Source organism: Triplophysa rosa, linkage group LG23 (assembly GCF_024868665.1).
Source record: "Triplophysa rosa linkage group LG23, Trosa_1v2, whole genome shotgun sequence".
Classification (NCBI taxonomy): domain Eukaryota; kingdom Metazoa; phylum Chordata; class Actinopteri; order Cypriniformes; family Nemacheilidae; genus Triplophysa; species Triplophysa rosa.
The window spans coordinates 10980148-10998772 of record NC_079912.1 but is presented as its reverse complement, the minus strand read 5'-3'; the positions used below and the strand labels follow the sequence as shown (position 1 = coordinate 10998772).

At 40.1% G+C, this 18625-nt stretch overlaps 3 protein-coding genes across 5 annotated transcripts; 1 reads left to right on the top strand and 2 right to left on the bottom strand.

Moving 5' to 3' along the window:
• Positions 1–884: 884 nt before the first annotated feature.
• nanog (nanog homeobox) lies at positions 885–3734 on the bottom strand. The gene is made up of 4 exons (XM_057323037.1): positions 3213–3734; positions 2266–2627; positions 2066–2185; positions 885–1813 (listed from the first exon to the last, which is right to left on the bottom strand). The coding sequence occupies exons 1-4, from the start codon at positions 3559–3561 to the stop codon at positions 1466–1468; spliced, it is 1179 nt and encodes a 392-aa protein (XP_057179020.1). The 5' UTR covers positions 3562–3734; the 3' UTR covers positions 885–1465.
• A 1545-nt stretch (positions 3735–5279) lies between these two features.
• Positions 5280–14819, top strand: ipo4 (importin 4). 3 transcript variants are annotated; one of them, XM_057322538.1, is made up of 30 exons: positions 5280–5635; positions 5765–5851; positions 6191–6270; positions 6375–6416; positions 7120–7249; positions 7489–7668; positions 7763–7828; positions 8039–8140; positions 8241–8324; positions 8545–8667; positions 8746–8799; positions 8884–8993; positions 9075–9183; positions 9317–9446; positions 9569–9682; positions 9757–9870; positions 9991–10114; positions 10201–10312; positions 11032–11156; positions 11227–11304; positions 11615–11672; positions 11773–11878; positions 12203–12396; positions 12901–12951; positions 13072–13197; positions 13382–13608; positions 13691–13823; positions 13933–14037; positions 14125–14194; positions 14285–14819. In XM_057322538.1, exons 1-30 carry the CDS (start codon positions 5570–5572, stop codon positions 14413–14415), a joined length of 3231 nt encoding a protein of 1076 aa, XP_057178521.1. In that variant the 5' UTR covers positions 5280–5569; the 3' UTR covers positions 14416–14819. The 3 variants fall into 3 exon arrangements, with proteins under 3 accessions (XP_057178521.1, XP_057178520.1, XP_057178522.1); XM_057322537.1 differs by having other exon boundaries at positions 8518–8667; XM_057322539.1 differs by having other exon boundaries at positions 5561–5635; positions 5745–5851; positions 8518–8667.
• A 213-nt stretch (positions 14820–15032) lies between these two features.
• On the bottom strand, positions 15033–17500 carry si:ch211-196f5.2 (uncharacterized protein LOC556372 homolog). Its single transcript, XM_057322029.1, has 3 exons — positions 17211–17500; positions 16675–16904; positions 15033–15598 (listed from the first exon to the last, which is right to left on the bottom strand). Exons 1-3 carry the CDS (start codon positions 17498–17500, stop codon positions 15486–15488), a joined length of 633 nt encoding a protein of 210 aa, XP_057178012.1. The 3' UTR covers positions 15033–15485.
• Between the last annotated feature and the right edge of the window lie 1125 nt (positions 17501–18625).

Genomic DNA, 18625 nt, shown 5'->3' with positions numbered 1-18625 from the left:
AATGTCTATTGTGTGAATTAAAAGTGAAATATTTGGGGGAAATGATTTAGAGCTCACGGTGATTTAATTAAAAATAACATTTTTAAATCACCGTGAGCTCCAAATCATTTAATTATATAAAATACCCATATAATTAAAAAGACAGATCACACAAAAATATCAATTCTGTCATTTACCCTTGAGTTGTTCCAAATCTGTATAAATTCTTTATTCTGATGAACAGAAATATATTTGGAAGAATGCTTGTAACCAAACAGTTCTTGGCCACAAATGACTACCATTGTAGGAAAAACTGCTTTTTAAATGTCTTTGTTGAACAAGATATTTTGAAGAATGTAGGCCAGTAAACCGTTCTGGGGCACTTTTGAAAACCATTGTAATTTTTCCTACTATGGTGTAGTCAATGGTGGCCAAGAATTGTTTGGTTACAAGCATTCTTCCAAATAGCTTTGTGTTCATCAGAACAAATATATTTTTACAGTAACAACTCGACAGTGAGTAAATGACAGAATTTATATTTTTGGGTAAACTGTCATTTTAAATACTCAAAATACACATTTTAAAAAGTTAGTTAAAACTCTGAAGATTATATTTGGAAATAAATCACAGCTAATGAAACTTCATGGTTAACATTAATTCCCCATCAAAGTGAATTCTCTTAGAAGAGGGAACCATAATTCCTTCATATTGTTGGGTATTCACAACCATGAGAGCCTATGGTTTTACCTTAATTTATAATTACTTTACAAAGTTAACCATCAAGCTGTTTGGGCATTTTGCCTATAATTTAATGTCAAATTAGATCCATATCACGAAGGCTGCTTACAATAATAAAACTCTAATTGAGCAAATTTCAGTCAAAACATTTATTACTCAACCCGACATCAACACTGAACAAGAGTTTTTTTGTGTGTGGTCAAGAGTACTTGTGCAAGCACAAGCCAAGGGTGGCAAATACAACTTGATCGCTCTATTAGGCTTAAACCAGGTTTAGGTGAGCAAGCATTTCATAATCAAATACACAAATGTAATGGATCCACATACATGAAGCGTGAAATAAAGAACAAACGGTGCGGTACAGACAACCTCCAGTTAGACATGCAGCAGTGCCTTGCATACAAATTCATGGAACTTTTAACATCTTGTCCTGGCCAAACTAAAAAAAAAAAGAAAAAACTACGACGCACCTGGAAGAGCAAGGAAGAGATATTAAATACTCTGAAAAGGTACAATGAAGTTATAAAAATAGATCTTCGGTATAAAACATGATGGGATTAAAAGGCGACTTTAAACGGTATCAAAAAAAACCCTGAGACCACCACTTAACAACATCGCTGCTAAATAAAAACCGTACAGGCAACAGTTTGCGCAAAAAAATATTTACAAGTATGGTCGACACCAAAGGCTGTGTGGCTCAGACTAAAATATATATACAAGCAGCCGGACCATCAGGCAAAGTCATTCCTTATGTTGACCACTGGGTGGCACTAGGCATGGATGGCATTCGAGTAGGACTGCTACCTTTGCCCTCAGTTTCGCCGACATCACCACTGACGTTGGCATGAATGCTGAGGTTGACGCTGGCATTGACACGGGCCTGTATGTAGCCAGTAGGGTTGGGGAACTCGTAGTGCATCACAGCTGGGGGCAGAGGCCAGTTTCCTGGGGGTATCGCAGTGGCCTGAGGAGGAGAACGTGGCTTTGGATAGCTGGGGTAGAATGGAGTTTGTGGAGGACTCCTCTTGAATATAGACTCTCTCAGTTGAGGATTACTGTAGGGGTCTTGGTTTGGTACGGGGTTATCACCCTGGGACTAAAGAAACATATAGATTGTGAGAATGATTACAAGCAGTCAAAGAAAGACAAACAAACATGGGAAGGTTGTCAAATTGTATCATCGTGCCTTTAAGACATTATCTAAACTATAGAAATGCCTCCTTTATAGATGATAAGTTGCGCTTTGTCCACACTGAGAAGTTTCCACCACTAACAAGACAGAACAAGCAACAGTGTAGACGTAACCACAGTAGACCAAGAGATCATGTCATGCATGGAAGATGCTCACCTGAGATGATGGTGCTGGCGTGTTAGAAGCACCATTGATAACGTATCTCTCAGTCATCCAACTGCTATCTCTCTGATGCCTTTTGAGCTTCATCCTGCGATTCTGAAACCAAGTTTTCACCTTTGAAAAGAATGAAAGGGTTAGACAAAAACTGAGGAAGCGAAGTGCACCAGATATTTCTGCAGATCCATTTGACCAACCTGTTTGTATGTTAGCCCTGTTGTCCCCGCAAGAGTTTTCATCTCCGCGGGTGTGAGATACCTCTGGACATTGAACCTGTGGATGAGAGCATTCATCTGCACCTCTGAGAAAGCGGCCCGGGTCTTGCGGGGCTGGGCCGCTGGTCGTCCCGGAGGTGTAGCTGGTGGAGGCACTGGGGGCAAGCCACCCGCCCCCAGGTTCAGACCCACTGGTTCTTCGGTCGCCACGGAGAGAGCGTTTGAGAAGAGCTCGCTGCCGTCAGGACTGCCACTGTCAGATTCATAGTCCCGGTCTTTCCAGGAAGGGAGGTTCAGATTGGTCAGCGCAGCCCCCTCTCGACTGCTTCCGGAGCTCCAAGAATCTACACAAATGGAAATGAATTCACACACTGAATTGTACACATACGTTTATTTTTGCTTTCCACACGGCTCCCTGTAGTAAAAAACACCATATGCTGGTTTGGTATGTTTTGATGCTGGTTTGCTGGTCATGTGCTGGTTTAAGATGGTCCATGGTCAAACCAGCATCAAAACATACATATTTTTCAACAGGGCTTTGAGAGAAAGTTGCTTGTGTACACATTTAAACGATCACATTTTACATTTGTAAAAAAAATGAAACCTACTTTGTTACAGTAACGCTTGGCCTTGTAAAACCAAATTTAAACCCACCACTCATTTGGTCACCATTTTGTAATTGTGCACAATTGTACAAATTTGATGGATATTGATGCATATAAATTGTCTGTTCTTAATGTATTAAAAGTTACTTTGCAAACAAATTTCTACTCATTTATCAACTAGACGGCTTTTCGCGATCAGGATCAAAGTTTTAAACAAGACATTTGTTCTCATGGACTACGCAAACACTCATTTAGCGGTTAAAATAAACTGGGATAACTGGATTATTCGGCGTTTAGTTCATACTTGTGGATAAGAGGAGATACCTGGCGTATGGGCCTCTGAATCGCTGGGTGTATCGCTCTCGGCCTGCTCCGCATCCTTGGCTTTGGAGTCAAGCTCGGTCTTATTATACGCGATGAGTCGTCCGTTCTGCGTGTTGCCCGGGAAGTGCCCGTAGTTATTGGCGTTTTCTGGGCTCCAGGGTGGCGATTGCTGTGCTGTTTGAGTGGAGTAAAAACTCCCGGTGACCCCACCGGTGTGAGTATAAGCGGCCTCTGCCCAGCTCAGATTCGGGTGGCCGTGCTCAGACGCTTGCGGGTACACGAGTCCGTACGCATAAGCGTGATAAGACGGGTTGAAATTGTAACTCAATGGCATTTTCCAATCCGCCATGTCTTCGTTTGATGCGTCTGATAAGCGCGAAGCAAAAACCCTGGAAAAGTGCAGAGACCTGGAGTCCCTAATAAATTGGTTACGATCACCCGATGGCAAAAACACACAAGGCTCAGTTACCCTCGAAATCAGTTGCGTACCAGTGATGTCTCCTCCTCATACTCAATTAAGGAATCCCGTAAAATGACCTAAACACCAAGCGTTGAAGAAGCTGACTTATAAAGCCAGGTGAGTGGGCGTGAGATGGGCGGAGCTCAGAGGAGACGCTCGAACCAACCACGTGCAACTTCTGAAAGGCACTCATAGGAGCGGATGACAACCACACCCACTTTTCACATGTACCTGAAAAGGTAACTTTCTTTTTAGGTTTAAAATGATGTTTTAAGGAATTGTGATTTTTTTCTTACAGAAAATAAAATGTGTCTTGAAATAAACATCATTTGAATTAAGTTTTAAAAAGTTGCACATTTTCAAACATAGATTAAGCCATTATATTAGGCCTTAGTTAAATTATAACATTTAAATAGTTTTTTATTAAAATGCCTTAAAAAAAAACACAACACCGGTGTCTATCTTGAGACAAAACAATGAAAGATATAAGATATAAAAATAAGATATGTCAGTGCAAGTTGTTTTTAAGACAGCTCAATTATGCATTGTGAAACCAGGCCAAAGCTTTTAAAGCCTTTCAGAACATTTTTAAAACAAGTAATATAATTGCATATTACATAGATAACAATATTCAACATATAGTATGAGGAAATATATTTTAAATTGTATGTGCACAATAAATTACATTTGAATGACAGTATCGAATACAATAAATATAGAGTTTGATTACTGATTGTCCATTTTTATATGATTGTAACATAAAACTAAAATGTTTGTAAAACTACATTTTAAAATCTGTTTAATTAGTGCATATCCCTTTTATCTATTGTCTTTCTTGATTTCAGATTAGCATGGTTAATCCTACAAATACACCACAATGCCCATTTCAAAGTTACCCATAAGTGCTCTTAAATGGTGTTTAACTTTTGTTTTTGTGAAGTATGCAATGTATGACCATAGGAATTTACCAGCATTGGATGGCTTGAATGACGTAAGTAGGTTTGTCTTGGAATTATCACATGAATTGGTGTTTTTGCAGTGCACCCTTGCTGCTGTATTACAATGGAAATATTTCTGTAAGAGGTGAAAATATAAGATAATCATGAGCTGACTGTAGATCTGTTTAAATATGATAGATGTGTAAGGGTGGTGGTGGGAACAATGCATCTCACTTGTTTACAAATTCACAAATATACTGTTTTACGGTTTCTGCATATTGTCCTACCTGTTTTAGGAAGTTAATAATGTAACAACACTTACACCAGTTTTCACTTGATTTAAGTTTACTTGTTCATGTTTTTCTATCAATCAACCTGGTTCATCAGGTTTAGGGAGTCAACTTTAAGGGAACTTTAATGGCGTATTTTTCAGCAGTGTTGATTTTCAATGACGGTGGTGATAATGGTTGTTTTTAGTTTGCCTCTTTCTAATTGAGATTATGCAAATAGCCCATTAGCACCTCGTCTTCTGAAGACTGTACAAAACAAAATCAAAGTTTGCAGAATATATTTTCCCTCCGTTACTATAGCAGGCGCTGTAGTAGTAAATGCTCCCAAATCGTTTGGTTGGCTTCATGCTTTTGGTGCCGCTGTCCCTTTAACATTAAACTCTCGAGACGTGTGCTCGCTCTCCATCCCGCGTGCTAACTTTGGGAACTCATGCGCTCGTGCAGAACATGAACATTTCCCAATGACAGTTAACTTAGGTTATAATAACTTTATATTACGATAACACTATCCAATAGTTTCACGAATGCCGTTTGACCCAAATATTTTTTAAATATTGAGAGGTCGCCACTGATCACTGTATAGTCGCCTGTCATCTGGTTTGCTTTAGAGACCGGCGTCGGGTTTTGAATTATTATTTTTGTATTAAAAAAGGATTTAACGGTCAAATCATGTCAGAGGAGCTCGAGCGTATCCTGGCACAGCTGACACAGCCCGATAACGCTGTTATTCAGCAGGTAACTTTTACACACTCCTAAAGAGTTGTCATTTTCATCTAAACGCTATTTTCTGGCAAACTATGACATTTTGTATTCAATTATTTATATAACTTCATGGTGTTTATAGAATAATGTCGTCTTTGTCAGGCGACAGCTCAGTTGAAACAGGCATTTAAAGATCCAGCCATCATTCCTGCTTTATGTGCAGTTATGACGGGAGCGCAGGACCCACAGGTAACTTACTGTTATCATTTTCATATCGTCGACGTCCTTCTTAAACCTCACATGTCCAAATTCGCTGTTTTCCAGGAAATGGAAAAACACTACTTTTTAAATGATTAAATGCTGTGTTGTCAAAGTTGACGAGTACTTATTAATAACTTGTATTGGTTAGATATTTGTAAATCCAGGTGACCAACATAAAGGGTGACTAAAAATAATGATTTATGGCACAAGATATAAATCACGAAATATGGAGATACGGGGTTTCAGAAGGACATTAGCGATATCAGACGATAGTAAGGTTTTAGTTTTGAGACACATTATATATCATGTCCTTGATCTTTACATCAGATACGTCAGTCAGCCGCGGTGATGCTGAGGACGAGGGTGAGAAAACACTGGAAGAAGATCAGTCCAGATCACAGAGAGAGGTTTGATGTTTCTTTCCTGAATCAAGTTAATCAGAAAATAGTGAGTTCATCCTGTGTCTCAATGTACATTTGCATCATTTGTAACCTGTTATCTACTCTTTCAGTCTAAAGGCAGTGGTGCTACAAGCTTTTCAACAAGAAACAGAGTAAGTCCTAAGTACTATGTCTTATAAAACAATGCTGTTGAATGTAACAGTACAGTAATGTGTCGTGATTTAAATAAATGCCTACTTTAAAGGTATGGTTCACCCAAAAATGACAATTCTGTCATGAATTACTCACTCTAGTTGTCCCAAACCTGTATACATTTCTTTGTTCGGTTGAACACACCGAAAGATATTTGGACTAATGCTTGTAACCAAACAGTTCTTGGACTCCATTGACTACCATAGGAAAAATGACAAGTAGTCAAAAGTCCAGAACGGTTTGCTGTCCTACATTCTTCAAAATATATTATTTTGTGTTCTATAGAAAAAATTATCAACTCATTTTTCCTACTATGGTAGTCAATCTGGTCCAAGAACTGTTTGGTTATAAGCGTTCGTCTAAATATCTTTCTCTGTGTTCATCAGAACAAAGAAATTTATACAGATTTGGAACAATTCGAAGGCGAGTAAATGATGACAGAATTTTACTTTTGGGTGAACTATCCCTTTAACACTGTGATATTACTATTTTTAATGGCCACAATATCACAAGACAGCATTGTATATGTTGTAGTCAATGTCGATTTAATGTCTACAAGCCTCATTTTACTCTAGGACTAAACAGCAGTGGTGACTAGTAAACCATTTTGCATTTGGTTCTATTCAAGTTTTAAACTCCCCCCGCGTTGTTTTTATTCCTTAGGCACGCAGTTCGTCAGTCACTTTCTCAGTTGAGCGCAGTGCTAGTAAAACACGAGACTCCGGACCGCTGGCCTGCTCTCCTCACCCTAATAAACCAGTCCACCAAAAGCAACAACCCACAAGACAGACAGGTTACAAGATGACTTAATTCACTTTTAAAATCTTGTGATGGTATCAAACGGTAATACCATTGTACTGAGTGATCATATTATTCATTTACTATAGTATTAACATGGTAGCCCTCAGTATGTTGAAGAATGTTAGGAAGTACTACATTACATGCCCAAAAGACTACCAAAAGGAATGAAAAAGATACCCTGATTTACTATTAGAGTATTTAAAATGGCATTTTATTCTTGTTTCTGTCCAGGTGGGTTTGTTACTGCTCAGCAAGGTGATAGGATCAAACCCAGAACCCTTTAAGCCCCACTACAAGCAGCTTCTCCAGTTATTTGGGACTGTTCTTCAAGACTTGAACAACCCTATAGCTCTCTACTACTGCATTCTCACTCTCACATCTATCACGGCCTACACCGGCACAGAGGAGATGGTTTGTTCTATTTCCTTTGTTTGAGACAATTATTGTTACATGCACAGCAGGGGAGAGGAAAACAAGTTCAGAATGTTGTTTTTCTGTCTTTCAGAACTTAATGCGATCCCTGATCCCCAAACTGCTCGTTGCTCTTAAGCACCTCATTCAGGTGGACCAGGTGAGAGCGCTTTGATCCGCTCTGGGTATGCTTATATGATAACGCTCCAATCACTGCTTTCTTTGTGCTTCAATGATGTGCTAAGCACTGTGAGAATTGCATGCATGGCTGGTTGATCTACATGCAAATTGGCCATTAAGACTCAACGGCACTGGCAATCCATAGGTCTTTATCGCATAAGTTCTGTTGTTTGGGTTTTGATGTGTTAAGGATCAGGCCAGCGAAGCCATGGAGGTTTTTGATGAGCTGATGGAAAGCGAGGTGTCCATTGTTGTCCCTCACATCACTGTGATTGTGCAGTTTTGCCTGGAGGTTTGTCCAAACACACAGTCGTCTATCGAGCCTGTTTCAAATTGCTTAACAAAACATTTGACTGTAATAGATACGTTAAAAGTCAATGTTTTCATTCTAGATCAGTGCAGATGTCTCTCTGAGTAGTTCTCTGCGTGTTAAAGCTCTCTCATGCATTGCTGTTCTCATCAGACTTAAAAACAAGGTGAGCCCCTATTTTTGTTAAACATCGACTTTGTGTTGATAGATAAGAAACAATTTGGTTGAAATTATTGCAAAGTTATAAAGATTTTGGAATGTTTTTAATCAATAACAATATAATCAATACAATGACATGTACTATTTTAATTATGTTTAGTTTAATTATATTTTAATCCAAAACCTTTTTGTTTTACAAGACTGTATTAAAGCACAAGCTTTTACAGCCGATCCTGCAGGTAGTGTTTCCCATACTGAGCGCGGCGCCCCCTCCTGGAGAGGAAGACCCGGAGGATGAGGAGGGTGATACGGAGGGTGACAATGAGAATCCCAAACACTTTGCTGTTCAGGTTGGTCTCCTCTCCAGGTTTATCTCTTACCGTACTTATTCTTCCTCTCTTATTTTTCTTGTCTTTATTCCCGTGTAGGTGATTGACACCATGGCTCTTCACATGCCCCCCGAAAAACTCTTCCACCAACTGGTTAGTAAAGAAACAAATGTACTTATGCTAAAGATGAGCTAGTAAAATCGATCATCATGTTAAAATAAATCTTGTTCGTTGCAGTTACCTCATACAAAGGCCTGTCTGGCCAGTGAGAACCCATATGAGCGTAAGGGGGGTCTCATGTGTCTGGCTGTGTTGGCTGAGGGCTGTGCAGATCACATCCGCACAAAGTAAGCTTTAACCTGCTATTATACAAACATGCATACAATGCAGTCTGTTATATTCTTTTTTGGTGTGTTACTTTGTGGTAGGATGTTGTCATCAATGCTTGAAACAGTGTGTCGCAGTTTATCAGACAGTAACCAGGTGGTCCGAAGCGCAGCACTCTTTGCCCTCGGGCAGTTTTCAGAACACCTTCAGGTCAGATTGATTTTTTTTAGTTTGATTATGATTGACTCTTCTATAAATGAATAAATGTACTTTTTTTTTTTAGTATTTGCAAATTTATATACATAAGTAAGTAGATTGAGGATTTAAACTTGGTCTCTTGCAGCCGGATGTGAGTAAATTCCACACTGAGCTGATGCCATTGTTGCTTGGATACTTGTCTGCAGTGAATCAGACCACAGTCGGACACATGACCAAAGCCTTCTATGCCCTGGAGAACTTTCTAGAGAGCTTAGGTTAAAATGCTGACATAATCGTATCTATGCAGACCTTTCAAATTTTTATTATATTTGACTGATGTTAAACCCAAGACTAAATTTAATAAGTTAACTTCTCCCATCTTTCTTTTTGCTATCAGGTCAAGATATCGAGCCCTATCTGCCCACTTTAATGGAAACCATGTTGTCTGCACTTAACAACGCAGAAAACCTCAAACTCAAAGAGCTGGCTGTCAGTGCCATAGGAGCGATAGGTAACTCTCAGTGTTCATTAAAACCGCATTTATAATATTTCTGTACAGGCTCATGAGATGACTCTCTTCCTCAGCAAATGCAGCCAAAGAGATGCTAGTGCCTTACTTTCCTCCAGTGATCGACAGTCTGAAGGGCTTCCTGACGGACACGCGAGAGGAGATGAGAGCTCTGCAGACACAGGCTCTGGGTAAAACAGATAAGCTGAATCACAGCTTTTGCATGTCTTTTGTAACCGGTACATCTGAATTCCTGCATCAGGCATGTAGGATACTGTGATGTCATTTTTCCCTCTATGTTTTTCTCACAGACACACTCTCTGTGTTGGCCCGCACTGTTGGTCAGGAGGTCTTCAGTCCACTGGCGACTGAATGCGTGCAGTTAGGTTTGAATCTCACTGATGCCATGGATGATCCTGACCTGCGCCGCTGCACGTATGACTTTCACATCTGATCTTAAAAGTCGTATACTCACAGCTGACACAAACGGACACTCACTCTCCTTTTCTCTCTCTCTACAGGTATAGTTTATTTTCTGCCGTCTCTGAAGTGAGTCCTGATTGTCTAAGCCCTCACCTGACATCCATCACCACACTGATGCAACTGTCACTCAAATCTACAGAGGGTGTGACGGTCAGTGCAAAAAATGTTTTTTACATTTTCATCTTCTGTAGCCTCTTGACCCTTTTGTGTGTTTTTTTGCATGTAATGCATGGTTTAACGGTGAAATACCAACCAATATTTAATTTGTGACTCAAACTCATAATTTGTGTCTCGAATGAACATTGAAACGTGAAACAAAGACTTTCTGCTGTGGTGCTTTGTTCTAAAATTTTGTGCAAATAGATACTGGGATTTTCTTGATATATCTAGAACAGTGGTTCTCAACGGGGGGGCAGCTAACTTCCAAGGGGGCCTCAATATGACTAATATTTTAAAATGAGACAAAATGAGCATTGAAATTCATTAAAAAAACTAAAAAACAAGATATTTTTTATATTTTTGGCCATTTTTATAAGAAAAATGTTTTTCCAGTTAATGTCAAGCTCTAAAATATTTTACCGTAGTAAATTTGAGTTTTTATGAGTGGGGGGGGGTATGGGAGGCTTTTGAATGTTGTTCGGGGGGGACTTGCAGTCAAAAAGGTTGAGAACTCCTGATTTAGAGAATTCCCAACCAATTCCCAAATAGTGTCTATTTTCGAAAGAGATAAAGATCGTCCATGGAGCTGCAACCCCTGTTTATGTACTAAAAACATTCAATCATTCCTCATTTGGTTTAACGTACAAACATATCTCATATAATCATCGTAAGAATGTACTCTTAAGATTTTATGTCTGTCTACCGCACAGGCTCACTTAGATGAAGACAAACAGTTTGTGCTTCTGGATGATGAAGATGATGACGCTGGTGAAGAGGGTGATGCTGTTTTAGATGAAGATGGTGAGAATGAGGTTGACGACAGGGATATAGCAGGGTATGTCTCTCTTATCAGTCCTTCTATTTTCTCTCCTGTAAGAGCGCTTATCAAAAGTCTCATCTTTCAGATTCAGTGTGGAAAATGCTTACATCGATGAGAAGGAAGATGCCTGTGAGGCTTTGGGTGAAATTGCATTTAACACTGGGTGAGTCATGCTTTACATATTACACACACGCTCATGCATTTGCTTTTATAAGCTTATGTTTTACAGAAGATTTGCGTAATGCTCCATTATACCTTCAATGCAGTAAAGATGTTAGTCTAAATAGGTATTCCTGAATGTAATAGAATGTTAAACAGAAAATAAAGTAGAGTCGGACTTTGTTTTAATCCATCAGTTAATTGACAACATCAGTACTTAATTCACTTTATTGAACAAATTCACTTTTTTGTCAAACACAAACTGAGACACACACACACACCTAAAAATCCAGCTGATTGTCTCTGTTTCCCAGAGTGGCGTTCCAGCCCTTCCTAGAATCGAGCTTCCAGCAGGTTTATGAGCTCCGTGATGTAAGCGTCTACTGCTGTTTCATGTTCCATGAGTGTTTTTAGTAAGTTTGATCCTTGTGTTAGTGACGTTCATGGTGTGTTGTGCTTGTGCATCCATCAGTTCCCTCATGAGGATGTGAGGAGGGCTGCCTTTGGTGCATTAGGTCAGTTCTGCCGAGCTCAGCACAAAGTATGGAAAGAAACCCCAACTGAGGCCAACCACCAGGGTAAATGCGCATTCACAGTACACACACACACACACACACACAGTCTCTTTATTTAATATTCACATCACTCCCTCTGCTTCCTTTCATCAGCACTGTGTCTTTGGCTCATTATTGAAGCCTCCAGAAAATAATTAGAAGGAACTTGTCTTGACAGGACAGGATTAACTTTTAACTGGCTTTTATTGATGTTGAGCGCTTCACAGTGCTTTTTTCTCCTTTTCATTTAGTTACATGAGCTTCAGTCAGTGTGAAGAGGAAAGAGCTCTTTCTATAGTTACCCAGAAGTCTTTGATCAACGGTCTCTCTCTCTCTTTTTATCTGCAGCTCTGCATAAGCTGCTGGAGGTGGTTGTGCCCTGTTTTCTGAAGGCAGTAAGGCAGGAGAGGGAGAGGCAGGTGGTCATGGCTGTTCTGGAGTCTATGAACGCCTTGATTAAGTCGTGCCAGGGGGAGGCGCTGCAGGTTCCAGGCAGGCTGGCTGAGATCAGTAATGCCATCAGAGATGTACTAAAGAAAAAGGTCAGACTCATTCTTCATTTCAGACCAAAAGTTCAGAAACTTTGACTAATGATGTCCAACATAGAGACCTATCAAGCATTCATTTATCATTCATTCAGCCTTATTATAACCCCCCCAAAATTCTACTTTTGTTTCCTAAAAAAAAGAAGTAATTGACAGAATTTTCTTTTTTGGGTGTGCTATCACTTTATTAGTTTTCTTCTCGGAACACCTTGTGCTCTGATGTCTGGTCAATGTTAAATGAGATTTCTTTAATGGCATCTACAGAGAGCAGATGAACACTATCACAGACAAATTACCCTCTGAAAATCCTTTTAGGTCAAGAACAAGCCTTAATCTGTGTCATGCTAAATGGGTTTGAAGAAATCGAATAGACATCCGTACAGAACAGACACAGACCTTCATTCGGCAGCTTATTTTCACTTTTGAAAGATGCCATAAATCTGCAGTCATATGTGGGTGGGTGTTTCTTTTCTTACGCTTGTAATCCTCTGTCTTGCTCAGACCGTGTGTCAGGATGTAGGTGGAGATGAAGCAGACGATGACGACCAGCAGGTGTTTAAAATAATTTAACAGCTTTGAAGATTTAGTCATAGTTCACTGTCAGCAGCAATGACACAAATGACTTAAAAGAGTGTGACGAATGCGTAGTGACAGTGTGTGTATGTGTGGCAGGCGGAGTATGATGCCATGTTGCAGGAGTTTGCTGGGGAAGGGATTCCCGTTTTAGCATCAGCAGTAGCTGCCGAGACGTTCTATCCTCACCTCAATGACCTGCTGCCTCTCATCATGAGCAAAGCCGTGAGTCTCTTCCTCTCTTCCTCTCCTCTCTGTTTTACAGGTACTCACAGGCATCCTGCCTACAGTGTGCAGTGCAGAATATATAATGCATACTTTGTTTTATTTATTTAAAGCAACCAGAAATGTTTTAATGAAGTCGGCATACTATACTTGCATCTTCGTCATGATTATGTGATTTTCTTAGAAATCATCTTGCACTGAGGCAGACCGCTCCTTTTCCATCGGTACAATCGGCGAGACCCTGCACGCATTGGTGGGTGTGGCTGGAGGCAGGGCGGTGGCCGGGCGGCTGTCCAATCGGCTGCTGCCAGTGCTTGTGGCCGGAGTGAAGGACAGCGATCCAGAGGTGCGCAATAACAGTGTGTTTGCACTGGGAGCTCTCGCACAGGCGGCTGGACCAATCGTCGCCAAGTATCCTTTAAGGTCAAGTGTGCAAGTGTGTGTGTGTCTGATCCCTAACCTCTCTGTTTGGTCCTTGACCCCTGTTGTTCAGTGACTACCCCATGATGCTGTCTCTCTTCTCCAACCTACTCTCTAAAGAATCAGACCTGAGAGTGATTGACAACCTGTGTGCTGCTCTCTGCAGGATGATCTTGAGCCATGTGGAGGGGGTCCCACTCGAACAGGTTGATCACGAAACCATGCACATATCTTGTCTTGGTTATTTCGAGTTGTTTTAGATTACAGTTAAGCATACTTTATTTTCGCATACTAACCTCTTATCCTTGCTCTCAGGTGTTTCCTGCACTGGTGGCTCGTCTCCCTCTAAAGGAGGACATGGAGGAGAACAAGACCATTTACAACTGTCTGGCCTTCCTCTACTCACAACACCCTACCCTGGTAAACGCCCTCCTCTATCCCAGCATGCTCGACTCACAGCTCCCTATATAGCAGGTATCCTATTTGGTAACTTTTTATTTCTTCCAGGTTGTTAGTCAGCTCAAGCCAATAGTGTCTGCTGCCTGTCATCTATTGGGCACAAAGGACATTGATAAAGGTAAGGACGTGTGTTTGTTTATTATTCTGGGTGACATGTTTATAACATCACAAAGTTTACTTACTTACTATACTATTTTATTCTGCTTAGAAACACAAAACGCTATGCTGGTGCTGCTCAGAGGCGTAGCTCTGCAACACTCACAGGAATTTCAGAGTGCTGTGATGTCACTTCCTGATGAACAGAGAAACAAGATGACCATGGCTGTCAGTCAATCGTAGCACCACCCCCAACCCCCCCCCCCCGGTTCTGAGTGCCCCAAGAGGCCTTCCACTCTTGTGAAGCCTGCCAGATTGATAGTAGGATTTTTTATTATAATACAAATGGCCAAATTCCATTAGCTGAGCGTAAACTTATATGGATAAAATACCGTACTGCAGCAAAGACATTGAGACATTGAGATTTTTTTCTTAATTTATTGCCCAATTCACTTTTTGTCAGTTTTACTTTTGTTTTACTAATCTATGTCGAGGAATGAGTTGTCTTTTCTGTTTTTGTTTGCTGTGTCAGTTATGTGTATGTCTCAATGAATTTTCTGCTTTGGCAACCACTGCTCATATTCCATGAAATTCCGGCTTGATATTCGAGTTTGAAGCGTGAAATAAATATATTTCTATGAACTGTTCATTTTGTTCCTGTCTTTTCTGATAGATGAACCTGCCACTTTTTTCTCTCAAACATTTTCAGTGTTAAATGATACAGGGTTGAACTTTACAGTAACGTAGTTTAGGAATATTTCACCTTGTTTTCAAAAATGAGTCGAAATATTTTTCAATTATTTATTGTAAAAAGCACCGGGGTTTAACATGGTGATCTTACTATACTTTCTTCCCAGTTATCAGTAAAATATTGTACTTTTATGCATCTGCACATTCTACCATAACAGATAATAAGAGTGCACAGAAAGCAGGCTGTAAATAACAATTTATTGAAAAGACTTTCTTTTGATCATGGCAGCAGTAATTCATTTAATAATTCAGAAGACTAATTCAACTATGCATATATTCAGATGCATGATGGGAGCAGACGGCTCGTTTTGAGTAAATTCCCACTTTGTGTAGACAACCCTGTCTTTAATTTGTAATGCCGATGACTCTAAAATACAAAATTAGATACACATTTGAAACCTCTTATTGTAGACTATTAATATATCGACAAAAGTGTATTTATATTGCCACAAAGCAAGAAGTACAAATTAAAATCCTTCAGTTAAGGCACAGCATAGGAAAATTCAGACAATTCTGCTGTCACACACCAGTCTCATGTTTCATTGCATTTTTTCGTCTGTCCTTCACACCTCATTCTGAAAGTCCCATTTTTCTTCCGTTTTCTGCCATTTGGGCTTGGATTCTGACAGTGTGTCTACAGCCAGAATCATCTCCACCGGCTGGTGTTCATTTTCGGCTGAGGGAAAACAAAAGCATGTTATTTGCCGTGTCCAAATGACATTACATGTATATGAGATGTCCTTGATAAATTCTACACGCTAACTCGGAAGGCTTTGTGGTTAAAAAACCAAGAGGATTGTGATGAGAGAGGACATCAAACGCTCAACACTGACCACAGAATAGACTGCTGAGCGTGCGCATACCAAACACTCTTACTCAGCAGCCGTGAATGTAATGTTAGCTCACCTCACTCATTTGCAGATGTCATCTGTTAGCTAACTGTCAGGATTAAAGTGTTATATTATTACGAGCTCGACGGCGTGCAAAAAATGACTGTAGTAATACCATCTGAAAATGATTTGTGAGCAGAAAAGGTCTGCAACAACAGTAGGCTGAGGTACATTTTAATGTACGCATACTTTCCAATGAAGAGTTTTCTTAAACAGATAGTTCACCCAATAAACATTCTGTCATATGTTCCCCCTCATTAGATATTTTGAGAAATGTCTCAGTGGTTTTGTGTCCATACAATGGAAGTCAATGGGGTTCAATGTTGTCCGGTTAACAACATTCTTCAAAATATCTTCGTTTGTGTTCTGCAGATGAAAGAAACTCATACAGGTTTGGAATGAGTAAATGACGAAATAATTTTCATTTTTATATGAACTCTTTCATTTAGTTCTTTATGAGAGTTGACAGTTCATCTTTATACAGATGCATTGTTCTTTTGAGGACAGATTTCATGTGCACTGACAGCTAATTACTCAAAGTAATTACTCAGAAAGGTTCACTAAATGAAACCGTTACCCACACGACAAAACAGATCCGTTCAAGCAGTCAAAAGCCATCCGGGGAGCCATTATCTTAATGAGCTTTCAACTAAAACAGCGCACTAAACTCCAGTGCACACCTCCCAGTCAAATTTTATAAGATCGTGTATACACACACGCACGCACGCACGCACGCACGCACGCACGCACACACACACACACACACACACACTGCTGAATATGAAATACGGTGATTGTTCAAATGAAAGTGTGAATATATATGTTGATTATTTCAACTGTTTTAGCCCCTCTCTGTCCCCACCTGGCTGTGTGTGTCTCCATGGCAGGACGTCAACCCCGCTCCTGCAGAACGAGCGATCGGTGTGGGACTCTGTGCTGTAGATGACCTCCCGAGACTGAGGCTCTCCGGGGTGCTGAGCTTTCACACGCACCTCCAGAACCGTCACCTCCTTCTCCTTCAGCTTCCCAGTCCTTCCCTTCACCCGCGTGTGCTTGGTGTCCACCCACACCACACGCTCCTTCACAGCTGACCTGAGTGTGTTACCATAACACGACAATGACACCCAGGTATGTGTGACACAACTTCATGTGTGTGACTCGATACTTCCAGTATATGAGTCATAATTTAAGAATAAACATCCATTATGGCATTTATTTAGAGAATTGGAAAGGATATTTGGGAAGCTCATTACTAAGGTAATGTTCCATAAAACACTCATTTGACTGAAAAATATGCAGAAAAGTAATAGCGTATAAAAGATACACAATTTATTAATAATATAATAAACAAATGAACTAACACACAAAGCTCACATTTGATCAATACATTTCACTTACTCTTCAATGCCCAGGTCAGCAAGCGTGGTGTTCAGAAAAGGAAACGCCTGGTCGTGGTTCAAAACTTCGATGGGCAGTGGCACACACATGGGCACACTCCATTCCAGCTCGGCTCGCACCATTTTGTCATTGGCGGGGTGGTCCGAGGGGTCCTCCTCAGTGTTACTGTTCACCTGCGTCTCCTGTGGCCGAGCCTTCTGCTGGACCTCTGAATCTTTTCCCAGACCTGCCAGTTTGACAGTGCTGTCTGCGTTGACTGGCAGTCGTTCTTTATCTTTGTCTATGATCATGAAGTTTGTCTGTTTAGGTTTTTCTGGCAAAAATGATACGTGATGTTGTCCAGACTTAAGTTCAAATAAATTCCCAGATGCTTCTCTCTCGCTCTCTCTCTCTCCTGGCTGGTGGGAAACTCTGTGGAATATTCAGTCATCCAGTGGAGATTTAAATGGTCGCTGTGAATGTGTGTAATGTGGCGCTGACCTGTGAGGTTTATTAGTTTGTCAGAGGCTGACGAATGACAGTATGGAGAGTTGTTTGTAATCATCCTCCTCCCAACATGTGAAGGTGTGCTGCCTGTGTTTAGTAGGCCCACCAGGACTTTCCTTCAATAAAACAGACTTCATAGGAATTTCCTTTAAAAAATACAACTGACCAACTAACCAAACCAGCTAAATAAATCGGCAGCTTTCTAACTAAATAACTAACTAACTGAACACACAACTAACTATCTAAGTCTGACTCACCAACTTACTGACTACCTGAACAACCTACTCCGTGATCTAGAAACATACTTTAAAAAAACTAACTGACCAGCTAACTAACGACAAACTACCCTGATAGCACACATACATCTTGGAGACGTCTATTTGATGTCTACGTTTAGATCAGCAAGACGATTGTTTGCTCATCTGCAATACGTCTCTGAGATGTTCCCTGTCAGATGTCATAAAGACATCTTGATGATGTCTGTAAGATGTTTATGATTTAGAATGTAAAACTGGCTTTTCAAGACGTTTATTAGATGTTTTTAAACAGCAGATCTTTTAGGTGGCTAAATAGCGCAATTTGTTATTATTACTGCCTTCCTTTATTTGGTGCCAAATAGGCCTAAATAATCTCTCTTTTTTATTATTATTCTGTAGCATATATTGTTGCCGTTTGCAAATGACAGAGACGTCAATTTTAAAACAAACTTTTTTATTTATATTTTTTATTGGTAAATGCAGAACAACAAAGAGGCACATGAACGCAAGGTAGGCTATAGCCCAACGAGATTAAGCTAAATATAAAATGTCATATAAAAACATATAAAAGCAAATTGTTTAGGCTTGTTCAGTGCAAATATACACAGCATTAATTAAAAAAAATAATGGAATGCTGCGAAGTTAAAATTAGCCAGTATTTTTGCAACATAG